General features: G+C 50.3%; 1 protein-coding gene across 2 annotated transcripts in view; it reads left to right on the top strand.

The window, feature by feature from the left end:
- Positions 1-429: 429 nt before the first annotated feature.
- Positions 430-18,339, top strand: part of JCAD (junctional cadherin 5 associated) — a 38,282-nt gene continuing 20,372 nt past the window's right edge. For both annotated transcript variants that reach the window (XM_043479372.1, XM_043479373.1), the window contains exons 1-2: positions 430-587; positions 14,823-15,164. In XM_043479372.1, coding sequence (XP_043335307.1) covers positions 14,881-15,164 — 284 coding nt within the window. In that variant the 5' untranslated portion in view covers positions 430-587; positions 14,823-14,880. The remainder of the gene's footprint in view (positions 588-14,822; positions 15,165-18,339) is intronic.

Here is an 18,339-nt window from a genome sequence, read left to right as displayed (position 1 = left end):
GCTGTTGTCATTGACTTCTGCTCCTCACACCTTCCCTGCGTGTATGTTTTTGTGAAAGTGTGTGTGTGTGTGTGTGTGGCTGCGTATGACTGTGCGTCTATGTGTGGCTGTGTGCATCTGTGTGGCAGTGAACGTATGCATACGTGTGTGTGGACATCCGCACAACGTTGAAGCTGCCTAAACCCAAGTGAACGGACAGAGGGAAAGGTGACCAATTCACCTGTGCCGTAGGCGGTGCGGGAGGAGGCCTGTGCCTTTGGCTAAAGGTCTGCCCGCTGCCCGGGTGCCGCCCTCCCGCAGGAGAGCAGACCCTGGAGGCCGCTCTTCGGGCGGGGCGGGGCTGAGCGCGCGGGGCGGAGCGATGGGCGGGGCGGGGAGCGCGAGGCCGCGGGGGCGGGGCGACGGGCGGGGCGCTGGGTCGCGGAGGGCGGGGTGATGGGCGGGGCCGCGGAGAGCTGGGCGGTGGCGGCGGTGGCGGCGGCTCCGGGCATGCTCGGCCGTAGAGGCTGCGAGCGGGGCGGGTCGCGCTGGTTCCCGGCCGGCCGGAGCGGCGGCGGCAGCGCAGGGCAGCATGAGGGAGCCGCTCGGTAAGTCCCGGCGTCTGTCGCCCCTTCTGACTCCCTTCGTCCATCTGGTCAGCTCCCTCGGCGCCCCGTGGGCCTCGCCCCAGCCTCCCGCGCTCGCCCCCCAACTTCTCCAGCCCGGACGTGGGTCGGGTCGGCGCCCTCCCCAGCGCGGGGGGGGCGGGATGTCCGCACCCCGTCCGGAGCCCCCGGCGCTGCGTCCAGCCTCGCAGCCTCGGGCTGGGGGCGCCTCTCTGCTGGGGGTCGGGGGGACGAGTCCCCGCCCTCAGGTGCCCAGCCCTGGGCTCGCGCTAACCTGTCGGCGTCGAGGGCCGCGGCGGACGTTGGCGCTCGCCTAGCCCCTCCGCGCTGGGTGGGGGCGGCGCGGGGTCGGGAGGCGGGGGTCGCTGCCCAGCTCCCGGCGTCCCGGCCACCGCCTGAGTCCAGCCCACCTCCTTCTTCGCCTGCGCCCTCCGACTTCGCGGGCATCTCCACGGCGGGGAACTGACAGCCGCTGCGTGGGGTCTCCGGGGTCCCTGGTTCCCACTGGCGCCTCTCCTGCCCGCCCCCACCCGCGGCTGCTGGGACCTGCCCGCGGGACGTTGGGAGCCAGCGGCCGCGCCCCCGCCCCGCCCCGTCTCCGCCCGCCCGCGCGCCCACCGCCCGGGGGTCAGGGCCGGGATTAGGGTGCTAATCGCCGCTGCCTCCCAGCCGTGCGCACGGCGGCCCAGCCCTCCCTCAGGCGGCTGGCGCTGAAGCCAAAGAGAGAAAAAGGAAAACAGGGTGGGAGAAAGGAAAGAGCCCCGCCTGAGAGCGCTGTAAATCCGTTAATCAGCCCACTTCTGGGATCCGGAGCCCGCCCGCCGGTCCTGGGTCTCCGCGCGCACCCTGCTTGCCCACACCCCCAGTCGCCATCAGTTCAACCCGAAAACCAGGGATTTCCTAGAAGACCCGACCGCAATGACCTCAGCACTTACAGCTGAGAGCGCCGCTTTGGCCCCCTGTCACTGGCGCCCCGGATTCTTCTAGGGGTTTGAAAAAGAAGCTATGGTTCCACTACTGAAGAAAAAAATGAAAAAAAAAAAAACAAAAAACCAAACGGGAACTTTACGCCAGCGCCACCTGGTTACGCCCTAGCCCTTGCTCATCCGCACTCTCTAGGAGCGAGGACTTCGGAGAATTAGTAGGCAGGTCCCCACCCTCACCCACACACACCCACACCCTGCCTCCCAGTCTCCCATCCCCTGCGTCCCTGCCCCACCCCCATCAGCATCTCCCTCCCCATATCTGGTCGCCTGGCCTGTCTTGGGGAGAGGGTGGGGCGGTGAGGACCACACAACTAGGAGGTTTTCTCCTTTCCCTGGCTTTTTTGTCTTTTCAGATTTGCAAGTAGAGACTGGCGGGGGGGGGGGCGGGTTGTTGAGTGGAGGGTTGGAAGATGGGAGGGGGAGTGGAACGGGAATTCAGGCGGCCAGAAATGCGTGGACAAAAATTGCAGACTGAGTCGTTTGAATGGGCAAAACTTCAGGGAAGTATCGTCCTAGGTCAGGTAGTTTTAGAATTTAAGATAACTGGACTAAGACCATCCAGCAAGGCAGAGGCGAGTGTAAAGTTTTTTTGGAAGTTTCACGCAGATTCTATTTCGGGGAACTTGTGTTGGCTTTGATGTGACCTGGGAAGTGTGGTAAATTCGTTTGGTTTTCCATAATGTTCTGTGGGTTTGGACTTTATGTTTACCTTGATATTAGGTGTCTAATTCTTGGCCACCAGCTCAACAAGCCTCCTGAAGGGCTCCAAGTGTTACTCCAGGCAGGCAGCTTATAGAAAACGATTTCCCTCCCACTGGAGGGGTGAGCAAATATTTGTTGAACAGAGGCCTTCATCTACTGGGCCTTCCTCCCACCAAACTTCACCCTCTGCTGCAGAGATCGGAAGGTCAGGCCCTTGGCAGGCCCAAGAGATTTAGGGGGATTGGGTGGGTGGAGGAAGCCTGTGCCAAAAAGAAAAAAATTTCTGTCTTTCCATCTCCTTGGAACATAACTTAAAATGCCCGGGTGTCCACATGCTCTGGAGGTCTTGACAGCTAATCACAGTTATCTAATAAGGCATCTGAGTAAGTCACAGATTCCAGAAACATTTGGCTGTAAAATTTTAGCTATAAAAGGTAACTGGAGATTGGAGGTACACAGGAGAGTAAATAAGGACCAGTTTTTCAGTTAAAAAAAAAATTCTTTGAAAAGATGCTTGGAGTCTAATTTTTTTAATGCAGTTTAAAAATAAATCCTAGAAATGGCTATCAGCAAAGAAAACCCAAGGAGTCTGCGCTCCCACCAAGTCCTCATTGTCCTTGCTGCAGAGCCCTCGAGTTTGCAGGACAGTAAACACCATGGGGTTGTAGGAGCCCAGAGTTTCTCTAATAATGAGCTTGGTGGGACTTCACGCTAATTGATCTAAAGAGAGTTTAGAACATAGAGCGTGGGATTGAGACGGTTGTTCTGTTGTGGTTTTTCTTTCCAGAGGCAAAGACCATGTCTCTGAAATCCTCCAGGCCCATCGCTGAACCCATCACTGCAGTTCATTTGGTTTTTCAGCAGATGTTGTTTTTCACCTTTTGGATGGCAAGGGTTATCTCATTCACTGAAACTTTGCTATTGGTCTTTGCAGTGAGGGCTGGCCGGCTTCAGGAATGCTGAGGGGCACTCGATAAAGCTAGCAGGCTGAGAACAGTCTCCAATGCTTTGATACAGCCTTTAAAAACCTTTCATGTCATTGAATACAGGAACCGCCCTGATGCTAAAACCTCAATGACCTTGATTTGAATTTGCGGTATTTTGTTTAAAATTTGACTTTTTACCTTAACTTTCTTTGACCAAATATATTTCCCAGAAACTGTCTATAGATAATATAGTGGAGAACAGCCTGACCCAAATGACAAAACCTTATTATCAGACCAGTAAATAAATAGCCTTGTGATTTGTTGCTTTCTGGTTATCTCTCTGGAGTTGCTTATTGAGCTTGCTTTTTTTCTGTATGGAAATGTAAGAATTTAGATACTATTAAGAAGACACCAAGATAAATATTTCAAAGGGAGGGGGAAGGGAGTGCGAGAAAGCAACCATACATAGGATGACTAGTTGGAGAAATAGAAACCAGATGGTTATCTCTTGACACAGTGGAGTTTGAGGGAACTTTTACTTTCTAGTTAAACACTGAATTTTTCAGTGTTTACTTCTGGAATAATGTTATAGAAAATGAATAATGTAAGAATTATATGAGTTCATTTAAACTTTGACATTTTGATAAAACCTTGGCTGTTTTATTGTAAAGCTATTTAAAAGCAAGACTAGTGTATTGTAAGTTTAAGAGATTATTTTAAGAATCTTTATGTGTGGAATTTGACGTCTGTGATCATAGTGGAATTTAATTCTAACCTATTATAAGTTTTACAGTTGTTTTTGCAGGTAGCAATTCCAGAAGATTTAGAAAATGTTACCCAATTTCAGTCCTCTTTTCTTAATGACTGCTAAGCTTTCAGAAATGTTAATGAGATACTTAGAGTCTCTTAAAAATGGTTGAGGTCTCCAAAGCAGTAATTGTGTGATAGAATTTAGAGGTGAAAGAAGATAGGAGAGCGTGTGTGTGAGTGTATATGTGTGAAGTGTGTGTGTGTGTGTTCATACAGGTGGTAGGGGAAGAGACAAAGAAGTTTAAAAAGGTAATGTTTACCAAAAAAAAAATGAAGTCCATAATGTTTGGCACTCTACTTTCTTCTCTTTTTGAATTAGTGCCTTAATACCAACCCAACCCAGCAAGGTTAGCTTTCCAGGAAACTTTTGATTTTAGACCCATGATTTCCATCTCTTTTGTTTCATTTTTTTGATTGTTTTGTTTTTGCCACCTTAAAGAAACTTAACTCTGAGATGGCTGCCCCACTAAAACCACAACTTCACAGATTCAATATGCTTTTTATGTCTTAGGAGATTGTGACCACCTGAGGGCCCTGGCAGAGGTGGGTCATCCCTCTGTGGTGTGGTGACGACAGTGTGTGAGAACTTACTGTCCCAGAACTTAAACCCTTGAGCTCTTTATTTAATTATTATTAAGACTGGAAAGGGAAATGGCAATCCAATTGCTCATAATAAAATCCATGACTCTGCCATCCAAGAAAACAAAGAAAGCTATAGAGAGTATTAAAAATCCGTGCATCAATTAGCAGCCTGCCTTAGTCTGGTTTGTTTTGTATCTTGGCTATTTACCTCTTATTTAAAGAAGGTACTTTGTTGTATGTTAATCACAACATTAGATGGAAAAATTGTCAGTTGAAGAAATATTTATAGTCAACTGCCAACAATTTGAGGGACTAATTACATCTCAAGGGTGGAATGTCAGTGAATACAAGAGAGAAGCCTTAGGTTTTCTAGTACCAGTGTCTCATCAGGACTTTTAGAATGCTACTTGGAATCTTGTATTCAATTTTATCAGCAGATTGGGATTTTAAGCCTGCTAGATTCAGGTTAAGTATCTCTTGGTAGCAGATAAGACATAAATACCATATCCTAAACTCTTCAAACTTTATGTAATTTACTTTTCATTTATTCTTCTCTTCTGTGTCTCTCTTATTCTCATTGAGTCTTGAAATATGCAATATGTTTTTGAAGATATTTTCTCCTAATCTTTCCTATATGTAACTTTTTGTTAAGTTATTTTTTTCCCCTGATGATGAAATAGTAAGTATAAGAAAATGCCACTACTTGACCATTTTTTATCTGTAAAATGGCAGCTTCATATGGTTTGATCTAATATATTTCATGACCAAATATCATAAATACAGGAAAGTATAAATAAGGGCATTTTTTTTAAAGCTTAGAATCCAGTACCACTGTTGCTATTTTGGTATGTTTCCTCTTGGTGTTTCTCCCCATACTGTATTTGTATGTATTTAGATGGAATTGGTATTATATACACTGAATCTAGGCTTTTGTATCCTGTCTTTATTATTTAACATGGTGCCATGAGCATTTTCTCCCTGTACCATTCAATATCTAAAAACATAATTTTATACACATGTGTGCATATTATAATCTTCCACATGGAGGTACCAGAATTCTTTAGCCATCCCATAAATGACTGTTTAATCTAGCTTTTTAAAAAATTATTATCATAATTAAAACTTGGGTAAGTATCCTTATATAAAACTGTATGTATCTCTGATTATTTCATTAGGATGGGTCACAAGAAACGAGATTATTAGTCTATAGGGTTTCAAAATTTTAAAGATTTTATAGCATTAATCATTTTTAAGAAAGGAAATAGCCGTTTACCTACAGACCTATTCCCCCCCTCACCAACCCCGCTCATACACTCACGAATGGGAGAACCCTGACAGCTCATTCACCATGCCCTCAACAAGAGCTATTGCTTTCTAGAAACTTCAGTAATGTGAGAAGTGATTAGTGGCTTTTGGGTTTAATTTGCATATCTTTTATCTCAGGTCAGGGTGAACATTTATTTGATATTTTTAATTGAGTATTTGTCTCTTTCTTAGTTTGCAGTTCTAGGCAGATGTTAAAAAGGAAGAAAAGTGCTGGTTGATTTCGTGAGTTTATTAATGTTTCATTTCACTGTCTTGAGGAGCCTAAGAACCGTCAATATGAAAAGAAAACACATTTTTACAGATGGGAAGGGAGCGGGCAGTGGAGCCTGTGTAGATAACATTCATTTGCGAGGCTCGACCTCTAGTGATGAGGGCGCCTGTGACTTCAGTAGCGCCTCCCAGCTTAGAAGGTCCACAGGGAGGGCGTTGATGGGGCCTTCTGTATCTCCGTGTCCTCGGAGCCCAGGGCCGGCACACTGGTGCAAAGCAAGTTGCGGTCAATGGGCGTGGCTGCGCTCCAGGTCTCCTGGGATGGGCGATGCTGGGTGGTGGGCTCCCGGGCCCAACCCACCTCCCCCTCCGCTCACTGTGTGGCCCCTTAGCTCTGCCGTCTGGGCTGGCCTCTGTGGGTGCTGCTAACCAGGTCAGAGGGTCTATCTTCCTGTGACCCGGTTAGCTTTGTTCTGTATCGCGGCCACAAGCTGTATTCTCTCCACCAAGCTAACTGACTAAGAAATGCACGCTGCTCATCACAGGGAGAAGAGGCCAGAGACGGGGGCCGTCTCTAGAACTGGAAGGACCCAGAAGATCATCTAGTTCAGCCTTCTTAATGCACTTTTTGGGAAGAAGACTGAAACCCATAGGTTCTCCTAGGCATTGTTTTAGGCTCAGTTCCCACAGCAGTGTGTATTAAGCCACCGTGGCGGGATGGAAATTCATGCCTGTAGCGAGGGGGTGGACAATTCCAGTCTGTGCCCAGATGCTATGAGCTGTTATCAGCATCCCTTCAGCCTGAGTAGAAAGGATACGGCTGATAAGGACAGAACTTAGAAGCCCACCACACAGGAAGATGGCTTACTTTGGTCTCATTCGGGTTTTCTGGAAAGGACAAGAATTCTGATGAAAAGCCATTGGAGAATGATCTGGGCACAAGAAAATTTTGCAGGAATAAGTTGGTTAAATCAAAATCAAATGACCCGTCATCATCTCCAACCAAGTGTTGTTTCCAATTTCTGTGTTTCTCATAACGAGAGGACAATTACTTTAGTCACCAAGACCAGAATTCACTGTACTTCTTCCCTTGGAAGTTACACTCATTAGTTTTCTTTTTTCTTATCGCATGCCCTCCCACCCACCCGTGCGCATTACAGTAGAAGGGACTTATGACTATTTGTCCACACATCTGTCCTGTTCTGTCCATGTTATTCCTTCACTCTCCTCCAGAGTCACTATAAAGCGCCTTTCCTTTACCTGCCCAAACCTTCCACAATCTGCTTTCCCACAGTCTGCTCATTCAAGTCCAGATCGTATTAACACTGCAGAGAAGAGTGGCTATTACTATGTAGATAATTTTTTTCTCTTAGAACTTAGTTTTTTTTTTTTTTTTTTACAAAATACGAGCTCCCCTCCTATTTCTCGTAGATATAGTTTGTCTGCTTTTCAGCTTCACACAGCAGGTTTCGTGAGAACTCCAGGTCCCTGATGGAGAGCCTGGGACCCCAAATAATCAAAGAGGTCTGCTGAAGGTCACAGAGCATCACGTGGTGTATTTGTGAATGAATCATGTTATTTGAGTGTTTAGAAGTCAGTGCTAGTGTTGCTATCAAGACACTGCAGTGAAGTGAAGCATCAGCCTTTGTGTGTGTGTGTGTGTGTGTGTGTGTGTGTACGTGTGTGTGTACGTGCGTGTGTGTTTGTATGTGCGTGTGTGCGTGGTGTGTGTGCGCTCAGTGTGGACAAGGCAACGGTCACCTCAAAGAGCCATCCTAGCCTGAGAGAATAAAGGAGTTCTCTCGTTTTTATTATTGTATTTCATCTTCATGCCACCACGCCTTCTATCCTTTCTTACTTATATTTTATGCATTATTTGGTAAACTGGGAAACTTTTGTTGCTATTAAGGAAGGAAATTTAGAGCCTAAAATAGTAGCATGAGCTTTGAAGCTAGACAGACCTTGGTTTGACCCTTGGATCTGCGCCTACAAGCTGTGTAATCTTGGACTCTCAGCCTCGGTTTTCTTGTCTGTAAAATGGAGATGTTCATATCTACAGCAGGACGGTTCCTGGGAGTGGAAAATAAAGAGTGCCAGGCAGCCGGCAGAGTGGCTGTCACATCACGGATGCTCGGGGGATGGATGATGTTGTTATCTCTCGTGAGCTGCTATTCTGAGCTTAGAGAACAGGCTCTTCCTTCTCTTTGTATAGAGAGAGTTAACGGGGGTGGCGGCTGAGTGGGGGGTATAAATTAACCACGAATTGGAAGATGTTCTTGGTGAATTCATTACGCATCTCCTGGAGGACATTTGAGCATCTTACCACTTATCCCAAGCATCCTCAAGGGGGAAGAAGTGATCGACTATAAATCTAGTGATGTAATGAATCAATAGAAAAAAAAACCCAGCCTGGGAAGCTTGGCTGTTGAGCATTCGTTATTCCTCCCCCTGGGTTCCCTTTTAAACCACCTAACTTAGAGCCTGCGTGCCATAAGCATTTCTCTTTGGGTCTCCTCTCGTGACTTTAATCTAATTTAAACCAGTCCTGTCGAGGTGAGCAAGAGAACTACAGGCTGAATGCAGGCCTCTCACCCAGCTCCGTGTTCTTGTGTTTTGTTTCCTTCGCTCTTTCTTCCATTATGTTAGTTTTGACACTTGTAAGTATGCATTTTCATAACAGAACAGAGGGGAAAAAGCTAGTTTGCATTTTGCTTAACTGTTCTTGGTGTGTTGTTACACACTGAGCACCAAAGTTTTCTCCTATGAAAAGAGACTTGTTGTAAATCCAGTTTGCCTTCTTTCTGTACACTGTCTACAGAGTTTGCTTTCATCGAATGACTGCATTGCTCAAGTTGTATAACCAGGTGAGAAGTTCTCTGAGCCGGGGGTCCAGATCTGTTGTTGTTGTTTGGTCACTAAGTTTGCGACACCGTGGACTGTCTCACCAGGCTTCTCTGTCCAGAGGATTTCCCAGGCAAGAACACTGGAGTGGGTTGCCATTTCCTTCTCTGGGGGATCTTCCCAACCCAGGGATCAAACCCGCATCTCTTGTGTCTCCTGCATTGGCAGGCAGGTTCTTTATCACTGAGCCACCTGGGAAGCCCAGGTGCTGGGTCGGGCCCGGGTTTCTCTTTGGTATCATCGAGCAATGCCACCAAGTCCAGTAGGAATTACCAGCCTGACATCCTAATAGCCACTAGATACCACGTACTTGTCTTTGGAGTAAGTGGCCCATCCGTCTATTTTACAGCTTAGAAAACTGAGGCTTGGAAGTTAAGTCCCTTGGTAACAGCCATCTGCCAAGCAGAAGCTTGACAGAAGGAAGCCTTTCTATCCAGAAAGCACACTGCTCTGCTCTGTTTACACTCAGATCAGGAGGAAGTCTGCAGGCAGGTTCCACCTGAGATGAGAAGAAACAGCTGAACACACACCACCCAGGGAAGGAGACCCACCATGTCCCTTCTGCCAGACTATCAGGTTTTTTCATTCGGGTGGTAGGGTTTTTAAACTGCTTTCTCCATTTTGTCTTTGAAATGATGGGCTTACTCCAGGAATATATGGGGCAGAGAATAGTATAGGAAAAGATGAAAAGAGCCAAGTGGACTCAAAAGAGACAAAAGTCTGCTTCCTGGCTCTTTCAAACCAAAAAGAGAATACAAGCGGCAGTACTGTAGGTACAGTTCATCCTGAGGGTTCCTTGGCACCTTCCACAATGCTGGCTTTATCTGTCAACCAGTGATGCTGTGTTCCGAGGCCTCGGGTCTCAAGCCCCAGGTGGATCACAGGTAGAGGAAGGGAGCAGGAGCCAGGACTTTCCCTTCAGGAGATTTCTTTCTTTTCATCTTATGCTCTTAAGAATAGGGAAGCAGCTTCATTTAGTTGCTGTGACTTTTCTTGGAAAGGAAATTTTTGATCAGATAGAACAGCTGTATTTTGCTGTTGAGAACAAAGCAAGGAACTTGTTAAGGAATTTCTCATCAATTGATGGGATCGTTGAGCTGGACAGAATTTCAGGGGTCACCTAGTCCAGCGTCCTGACCAGCACAGGATTGATTTCTCCGTTAGTGCTTTCCAAACACTGGGTTCTGATCAGTTACTGCGACATCAAATTTACTGTGTAGTGACCTGCATTTTTCAAAAGTGAAATAGAATAGAAAATATTACAGTGCCCCTCAGGATGTGAGGGTAAATATGTGTGCATACCTTCAGTGGGTGGCTGTAAAAACAATAGAATTTGCAAATTCATTGCCTTGACCTCCACTTAAGACTCTCCCAGCCAGGAACTTCTCACTACAGGCCTTGATGGACTGTTCTGTTAACATGAGTATTTTTTTTTTTAATAATTTCATTTATTTTTGGCTATGCTGGTCTTCATTGCTGTGAGGACTTTTCTGTAATTATGGCGAGCAGGGGCTACTCTTCGTTGTGGTATGCAGGCTTCTCCTGCTTTGGCAGGCAGATTCTTTACCACCAAGCCACCAGGAAAGCCCAACATGTGTATCCTTATCTTAATTGTCTGCCCTGAATTTAGCCCTAGAATGAAAGAGTTACTGGAAGTGGGCTCCTTAGTCTTGGTCCTCAGGAGGTCCACAGGTCCTCAGAATCCTGTGTTCTCAGGATTCTGTCTCTGAGAACGTATCTGGGCATCAGCACTGCCTGGACTGCTCTTATTAGATGTTCCACTCTGAGTGTTTGATGCAAGATGACAAAGTAGCAAAGGAAGACATTGCTTATGTGAACTGGCTGGAGAAGCATCCTTACGGGGTGACCTCACATCACAGCTTCACCCTGAAGGGTTTCTTTGGCTTTGATGTGCTCTTCCAGAGGCCGTCCTGACCCCCTGAGACCGGGTGGGGGTCCCGTGTTCTCCTCCTGTCCTTGTCCCCATCGCAGTGCTGACGCTGTGGGGAGCAGGCAAGCTCCCGTCACTAACACACGCGTGTGCCGTGTTTCCTTGGCCTGTTCTCCTGCTGTCGCTGCAGTAAACTTCTCAAGAGCAAAGAATGGGTCTCGTTCATTACAGTGTAAGTGCCCAGCGTGTCACAAGCCCTCAGAATGTGTGTGTGCACATTCTGGACTCAGTGAAATAACATTTGCCGTCCTCAGTGACTCGGACGGTGACAGAAGTACCCCTTCCTGGAAGACAGGTGTCTGGGAGATAGAAAGTGGGCTTGACTTTGGGAATCAAGTCACAGTCCAAGTGATCCAAGAGGAATCAGGGAACAGCCCCGTGGTCCCAGCAAATAACTGCGGTGAAAGCTTTCCATGAGGACAGGTGGCCCTTCAGAGATGGACGCACCATTGCTGCATGATAAATGCTATCTCAGACTGTGTGTGATTTACACTTTTACGTGTACTTACGTAGCCCTTGGAAAGCCTGGCGTGCTTCAGTCCCTGGGGTTGCAAAGAGTTGGATACCACTTGGCAACTGAACAACAACATGTGGCCCTTAGAACAGTCTGGGAAGACAGATGTTAGTGGCCCTGCCATTTTGCAGATTGGAAAACTGAGGTTTGGTGCAGCTAATGACTTGCTCCCGGGACCACAGCCGGGGCTGGTGTCAGCACCACCTGGGGATGAAAGGGCTCACACCAAGCCCGTGCTGTTTTAACTCGAGTGGCCCTTGAAAACTCTGGTTTGACTTGCGCGGGGCCAGATTGTTTTCAGTAAGTGCCTGCTTACAGGGTATGAGCCGGCCCCGCCGAGGCATGGTTGAACCTGTGGCCGAGGAACCTCAGATACACATATGGAGGGACCCCGTATACAGAGGCCTGACTGAAAAGTTTACCCTCAGATATATGATGACCCGGGTGTCGGTGCCACGAGGGCCCATCATACACACACACCTTTCCAAGCTGTTGAAATGCCACGTTCTAATAATTTACACTTAGATCCAATTTTGTTGTGTGTTTCTCTGAACAGCAGCCCTTTGGATGGCGGGTGGGGGGTGGCCTCGAATACCTTTGATTTGGAAGGCTGCTGCCTCAGGGCTGGGCGGGGACTTTGAAAGGACTCCTCTCCTCCTCAGCTCCTTGGCATCCCCTCCTGGAGGTCGTGGGACTGATGTGTTAGAGACGCGCTGGTCCATCCACTGTAGGGAAGGATGCTACAGGAAGGATGCTGAATACAAAAAGGACTGGATGGGCCACGTGGCTGTTGAGAAGTCTGTCTGCTGGGAGTGGCGATGTTTGACATGGGGCTGGAAATGAGGTAGAAGCCAGGCTCTGAGCTGGGGTCCAGGAGGTGGTGGGTGTCTGCCAGAGGAAGGAGCCCTCCGGGGGTTGGGGGCACCCCTCATCTGGGCCATGGGGCCTGTGCTATGGGTCATCCCCTTTCGTGGGGCCTGCACCCCGAGTGCCGAGGCTGATGTGCTTCATCCTCCTGCCCCCACAGGCTGCTGGCCTCTGTGAGACCAAGTTAAAAGAGTCCCCCTACGTCAGTACATGTTTGACCTCAGAACTGTAAGGTCAAGGACAGTTCTTACGAGTTTGTATGAAAGATATTCATGGCTGGGCCTGATCTGTTGTATCGTTTAAGGGTTTGCAAAGTGTACTTACCTCACAAACAGAGGCAGCATGGACCAGCTCACCTATCCCCAGGAGGACAGTGACCCTCAGGCGTTTTTCTGGAAGGTCATTGCTTCTTATTGCCCTCATAGTGGATTCTATCATAGACGCTGGCCTGCTCTTCTGTGTAATGGGTGGCCTGCTGGGGTGCTGTGAACTTTGCTTTGCTTTTGAAGAGCCTGATGTAGTAACAGAAAGAAGCTGAGTGTCCTCAGACCTGAACTCTAACCATGGTGCCAACTGTATGTGTGACATTGAGTCTGGGGACCCTCAGTCTCACCTGCAGGGTTCTGTTGCCATGTCATTTCTTTCCTCCTGGGATGATTGTACCCCAAGTCTATTTTAAATGTTAATTCCCCGTCTCATACACACGTGCACTGCAGTTCATGCAGTGAACTCCTAATCATTCTTCAAAACCTAGCTCAAACGTCACTTTTTCCCACTGTGCCGTCATTCAACAGTGCTTTATTGAGCACGTACTATGTGCCGGATGCCGGGGGCCTGGCATTGAACGAAGCAGACCTTGCCTCGATGTTCCCGCAGCCCTGGGTTTGTGATGGGGTCCCTGTCCTCTGCAGGCCCAGCCTGGGGACCAGAACAGTGGACTCAGAGAACAAACACTCGCCCCTCTGGTCCTGCCATTTCTGTCCGTCTTGTGCCAGCCCCTAGAAGACGTGGAGCTGGAGCGCAGTGCCAGGACTAGCTGAGTTGCTGCAGAGATGCTTCTCCTACTACAGCCCCTGCAGGAGCATGTGGATTTTCCATAATGTGGGGACCTGATGGGGAACCACAGGCTTCCAGAGCCTGATCCTTCCTGCCTTCTCCATGCCGGCAGCAACTTGGCTGCTGCTGGAGCCCAGTGTGTGCCGAGGACCGGCACAGTCAGCAGGATCCTGCGATGAGCCCCGGGGAGAGGCCCCACTGGCAGGAAGCACAGGGGCCCCCCTTTCACCTGCACGCGGGGGCAGGCATTTCCTGGCCATTGTTTGCAGGGGCTGCCGCTGCTGATAGTTGCTATTTCCGTCCAGCAGCCAAGAGGGGCTGGAGCAGCTGCGTTCTTCCAGGCCCGCCTCTCCTGTGGGGCTAACCCAGGCCCGCCTCACGGCCCCTAGGGAAGCAGCGGCAGGACTGACCAAACTGCCTCCCACCCTGTTAGCAACGGGAGGTCTTGGGAGAGGAGATGCTCCCTTGTGAAAATAAACGTGGCAGCCCCACCTCTGCGCACACAGGTGCTTTCACGTAGGTTCCCTGTTCACTTTCATTCTTCTTGGCTGGCGCCATTGTCTTAGGACTGTGTGTTTTTGAATCGTTGCTGCTATTGAATTCGTGCACCCTGGCAGGACTCAGATGTGGACACCCTAGGCTCGGAGATGTAGACTGTCTCCCCAAGATAAACTGGAGAGAAATCTGATTCTTCAAAGTTCGGTGTGGGAAGAAGTTTGGAATTGTGTAGTGCACAGGCTGTGTAGGCCTGGTTAGCGTTTCTCATTATGAGCTGAAAGACTTAAGATCTATTTTCAGTGGCTCATTACCCACCCAGATTGCTTCCGCCAAAGTGCATCGTAACCCTGGGCTGATTAGAGATCTTGCCCTGCCCTTTTGGACCAAAAGGTGTGTCTGCAAGATGAAAGTGGGGAAGATAATAAGATGGAGCTGGCCGCTGGGGGTTTCTCTTTTTAGCAGCGTGGAGTAGTAATTGCAGCTTCCGAGTCTCTTTATTTTGACCTCTCTCCTGTGTGTGTTGTCTTTAGAGGTCTGGGGCAGGGGACACTGGTCATCATTCCATGGCTTAAATGCTATTCCGGACTCTCCTGCAAGCGGTGGCCGTCTGGGAAGGGGTCCCCAGAGTCAGTGCCCCATCCTGGCTCCGTGGAATCCAAGATCAAACGCTCCCTCTCTGGTCCAAAAGGGACCATCTCACTCAACCTTGGGAGGGCAGCCTTCCTGCCTCCACCCTCTGCCTGAGTGAGACGGGGAAGCCCCCTCCTCTTCTCTTTCTCTGCAGGCACCATGGCTAGGGTGCCGTGTGGTCAGGGTCCGGGAGGGAGGAGGTGCGGGAGCCCTGGGGGCGTCGTCCACGGCTCACAGACACTCTCCTTGTCCCCACAGTGTGGGCCCTGCCACCACGACGGTCCCCGCGGTGGCACTTTGATGCGGCCAGAGCACTATGTACAGTGTCGAAGACCTGCTGATCTCCCACGGCTACAAGCTGTCGAGGAAGCTGCCAGCCCCCCGCGAGGATGACGGCGAGGGGCGCCAGCCCCCGAGGACCGTGGTGCCCGCGGGCCCCAGCCTGCTGAATGGCTGCAACGAAGGCCCCGCTGCCCTCCCCCGGGGCAAGGCCTCTCTGGGGACGGGCCTCCTGAGTGACCCCGAGAGCCGCCGCCTCGGGCCGAGGGGCCACGGGGAGCGCCCCAGCGCTGCGGCCGCTAACAGGATCTCCGAGGCCGGGTAAGCTCCACCAGGACCCGCCGGCTCCCTTGGCCCCGGGGGTCTGGTAGCAGGCACACACCGTCTGTGTGTGGCTGGGGCCTGGGAGGGAGGGGAACTGAGTGGCAAGACTGCATCTTCCTGGAGCATCCGGGATGCTTGGTGGTGCTCAGTGCAGGGTCGGGTGTATGAAGCCTTCAGCACACAGTGACGAGTGGGCGGATTCTCTCCTGCCAACGCGGCATTTTAATCCTCAGCCTCCTTGTTCCCTCATAGTCTCTTCATGTCTCCTCAGCCAGGAATCATTTAAAAACTCTAGAAAGGCCAGTTTATGTCAGGCACACACTCCAAGCACATCTAGCCTCCTTGTTAACACGTTCCAATACCTTACAGAGTTGAAACACCTGTACATACCTGAAATACAGATGCGTTCCAATACCTTGTACATTACAGTGTTGAGAGACGCCTGTGCTCCCCTCCACTTGGGCAAAAGCAAACCTCTCTTCTCTCATATTCAAGTCATTCCTCTGGCCTCCAACACATCTTTTCCCGTCATTCATGGGCCCTGAGGTGGGCATCCTGTCTCAATACAGCTGCGTCTGTGGGTGTTTTCTTACAGCTGAAAAAGAGGGTGGACTGGACGAGGGATGGGGAGGGAGGAAAATAGGAGGGAATTTGAGCAGCTTGCTACAAACCCTGCAGCCCACAGCCAGCAGTTTTAACCTGGAGGAACTTTTGTCATGGCTTCCTAAAGCTGTGTTTGTCTTTAATACTACATGGGGACTAGGCTTAGGCTGGTGGGGGCCTCTGTCTACAAGTGGAAGCAGAGGCCTGTGTTTAAGGCAACAAACCAACATGCAGACAGGACAGTGAGTCAAGTCCAAAGGGGATGAACGGCCTCCTATGGTTTCAAGTCACCTGTCTGTCCACAGGGAGAATCTTTGTTGTTGGATGACAGTCTTCAGGCAAAAGGGAAGGGGTCTTGCTTTTCCAAGTCAGAGCAGTCAACCCCTTGGTCATGGAGTACTCCCCAAGGGGAGGGCGCCTCTTCACGCTCCTTGGAGCAGACACGAGTTTGCGTTACTACCCAGACCCACCTCTTCAGGGAGGGCTAGAGCTGTCAGTGATGGGGCAGGTTCAGGAAGGATGGAGAAGTACTTGAAGCTGCTTCTGTTTAGCCATGTCCTTCAGAACTTGCACTTGTGTCTACTGGCACCTTGGGCCCCGGTCTTGGCAGCCACAGTCCCTGAAAAGCCTGCCCACCATGGACTTTGGAAGAGGGGGCTTGTGGGTGCGTTGACCAAGGGTCAGGACAGCCTTCGCTTCTACCACACAAGCGCTGGGTGTTACTCTGCCTCCTGGGCTTCCGGTTCTCTGCCGAGTGTACCTGTACTTCCCGCCCTGGATTTCAGGGCGCTGAGGTGCACCCTGCACCCCTGCCCCATGTGTCCCACAGAGCTCACTCCAGTGCTGCGCACACGGGGTGCTCAGGATAAGCCCCAAGATCCAGTTCATCCTTCCAGCCTCGTGACAGCCATCGAGGAGCCGAAGGCTCAGTTTTGAATGAGGTGAAAAGATGGCGGCCATGGAATCCCCATGAACAGGCCATGTGTGGGGTCCTCCCAGTCCTGGAGGGCTGAATCAGATCAGGGTTGGGTCTTGGGTGGTGAGGGCAACAGAATCCCCTTTAGGATTCTCTGTGGGCACTGAGGACCCCGCCCTGTCCACAGCTTGCCCCAGACTCCCCAGCCCCCTGTGATCACAGGGCCTAAGGACTGCAAGGCCCTGCAGCCCGGCCTCTGTCCAACCCCGGGCTCCTTTCCTCCTGTCTCGAATGAGGGGCTCAGCTGGTTTGAGAGCATCGCCGGCACGGCTTTGTCCATCCACAGAGTTCTGATAGATCCGGCCATTCCCTCCCAGTTCTGAGGTCGGCTGGTTAACTTGGGAGGTGTTGAGCTTTGGGGTTGAAGGTTGTCTTGTAGGGGAGAGAGAGACAGTGCACACATGTTGGCAAAGGCCCATGCCAGTGCCCAGCACCTCGGAGACCTGCTGGGCCTCCCGGGCTGAAATGAAAAGACATTTTCTTTTTCAGTGGCCATTAGAGAGCTGGAAACAGGAGGCAAACGGAAAGGTAAGCGGGAGGAAAATTATTTTTCCCTTTCAGGAGAAATGTGCTCTGAGGGGAAATAAATAAATAGGAAATAAATAGTTAAAACTTCAACCTGTGAAGCCAAATTCTCTGGCTCCTGGGAATTCTGAATCTGGATGGATCAGTGGTGCTTGGCCACATCCCAGCCTTCAGTTACTGGTCCCTGCAGTGACCCCGCCGTCCTGGCCTCCGGGTCTGGTCAGGGAAAGGTCGGGTGATGGGGCCCAGGAGGTGCTCCCCAACTCCTGGGCATCAGGGTGACCTGAAAGCATCATGAGGACCCCTCACCTGCAGTTTCTCATGAGTCCCTGCACTGTGTCCCTCAGCACCCCGTGGACCTCCCGGGGACAGCTTGGAAGGCCACAGGGGCCAGAAGGGGACTAGAATGTTTTATTTTATTCTGTCAGGCTGGCAGAGAGGCAGGCACATTAGCAATGTCATTATAGCCAAGAGCGCGAAGCCCAGGGAATGTCAGTGACTCTGCAAGGGCCACTCGCTCAGTGCTTCCGTGGAGGGAAGCCAGGCTCTGGCTGCAGCGACGCTGGACCTGGCCGCACCCTTGCTGGCGGGGCTGTCCCTGGGCTGGACCATCCTCACTTCCTCATCCCCTCCCACTGCTGGCAGGTGGGGGATCAGCTCCCCAGCACGGCCGCGCCCCTTCCTGTCTAGGGAGCTGCACAAGGACCACATCTGTGCTCCCAGACCAGAGCCAGGCAGTGATGCCCAGCCACACGAGTGGGGGCACCATCGCTGTCATCTGGGGCGTGGCTGGAACTTCAGGATTCCCAAGGGAGGAGGAAGATGATGAGACTGATAAGTACAATCGCCTTAGAGTTTCTCACGTACGAGCTGGTTATATCTAGGAAAACGCTTAAGGAAAATAAAAGCGGGGACACAGAACAACTTGCTCCCATGAAACTTGTAAAGCCCTGTTATCAGGCATTCCCTGTTTCCTTACTGTGTTCCCTTTCAAATGTTATAATTGGAGGAAGCTGTAAAATAGCGTAACATAGCAGAGGTTTGAATCTGAAAGTTGTACCATAATAC

The sequence above is a fragment of the Cervus canadensis genome, chromosome 10, assembly GCF_019320065.1.
Source record: "Cervus canadensis isolate Bull #8, Minnesota chromosome 10, ASM1932006v1, whole genome shotgun sequence".
Lineage (NCBI taxonomy): Eukaryota > Metazoa > Chordata > Mammalia > Artiodactyla > Cervidae > Cervus > Cervus canadensis.
The sequence above is the reverse complement of the archived record's forward strand: the minus strand, read 5'-3'. Positions and strand labels throughout refer to the sequence as shown.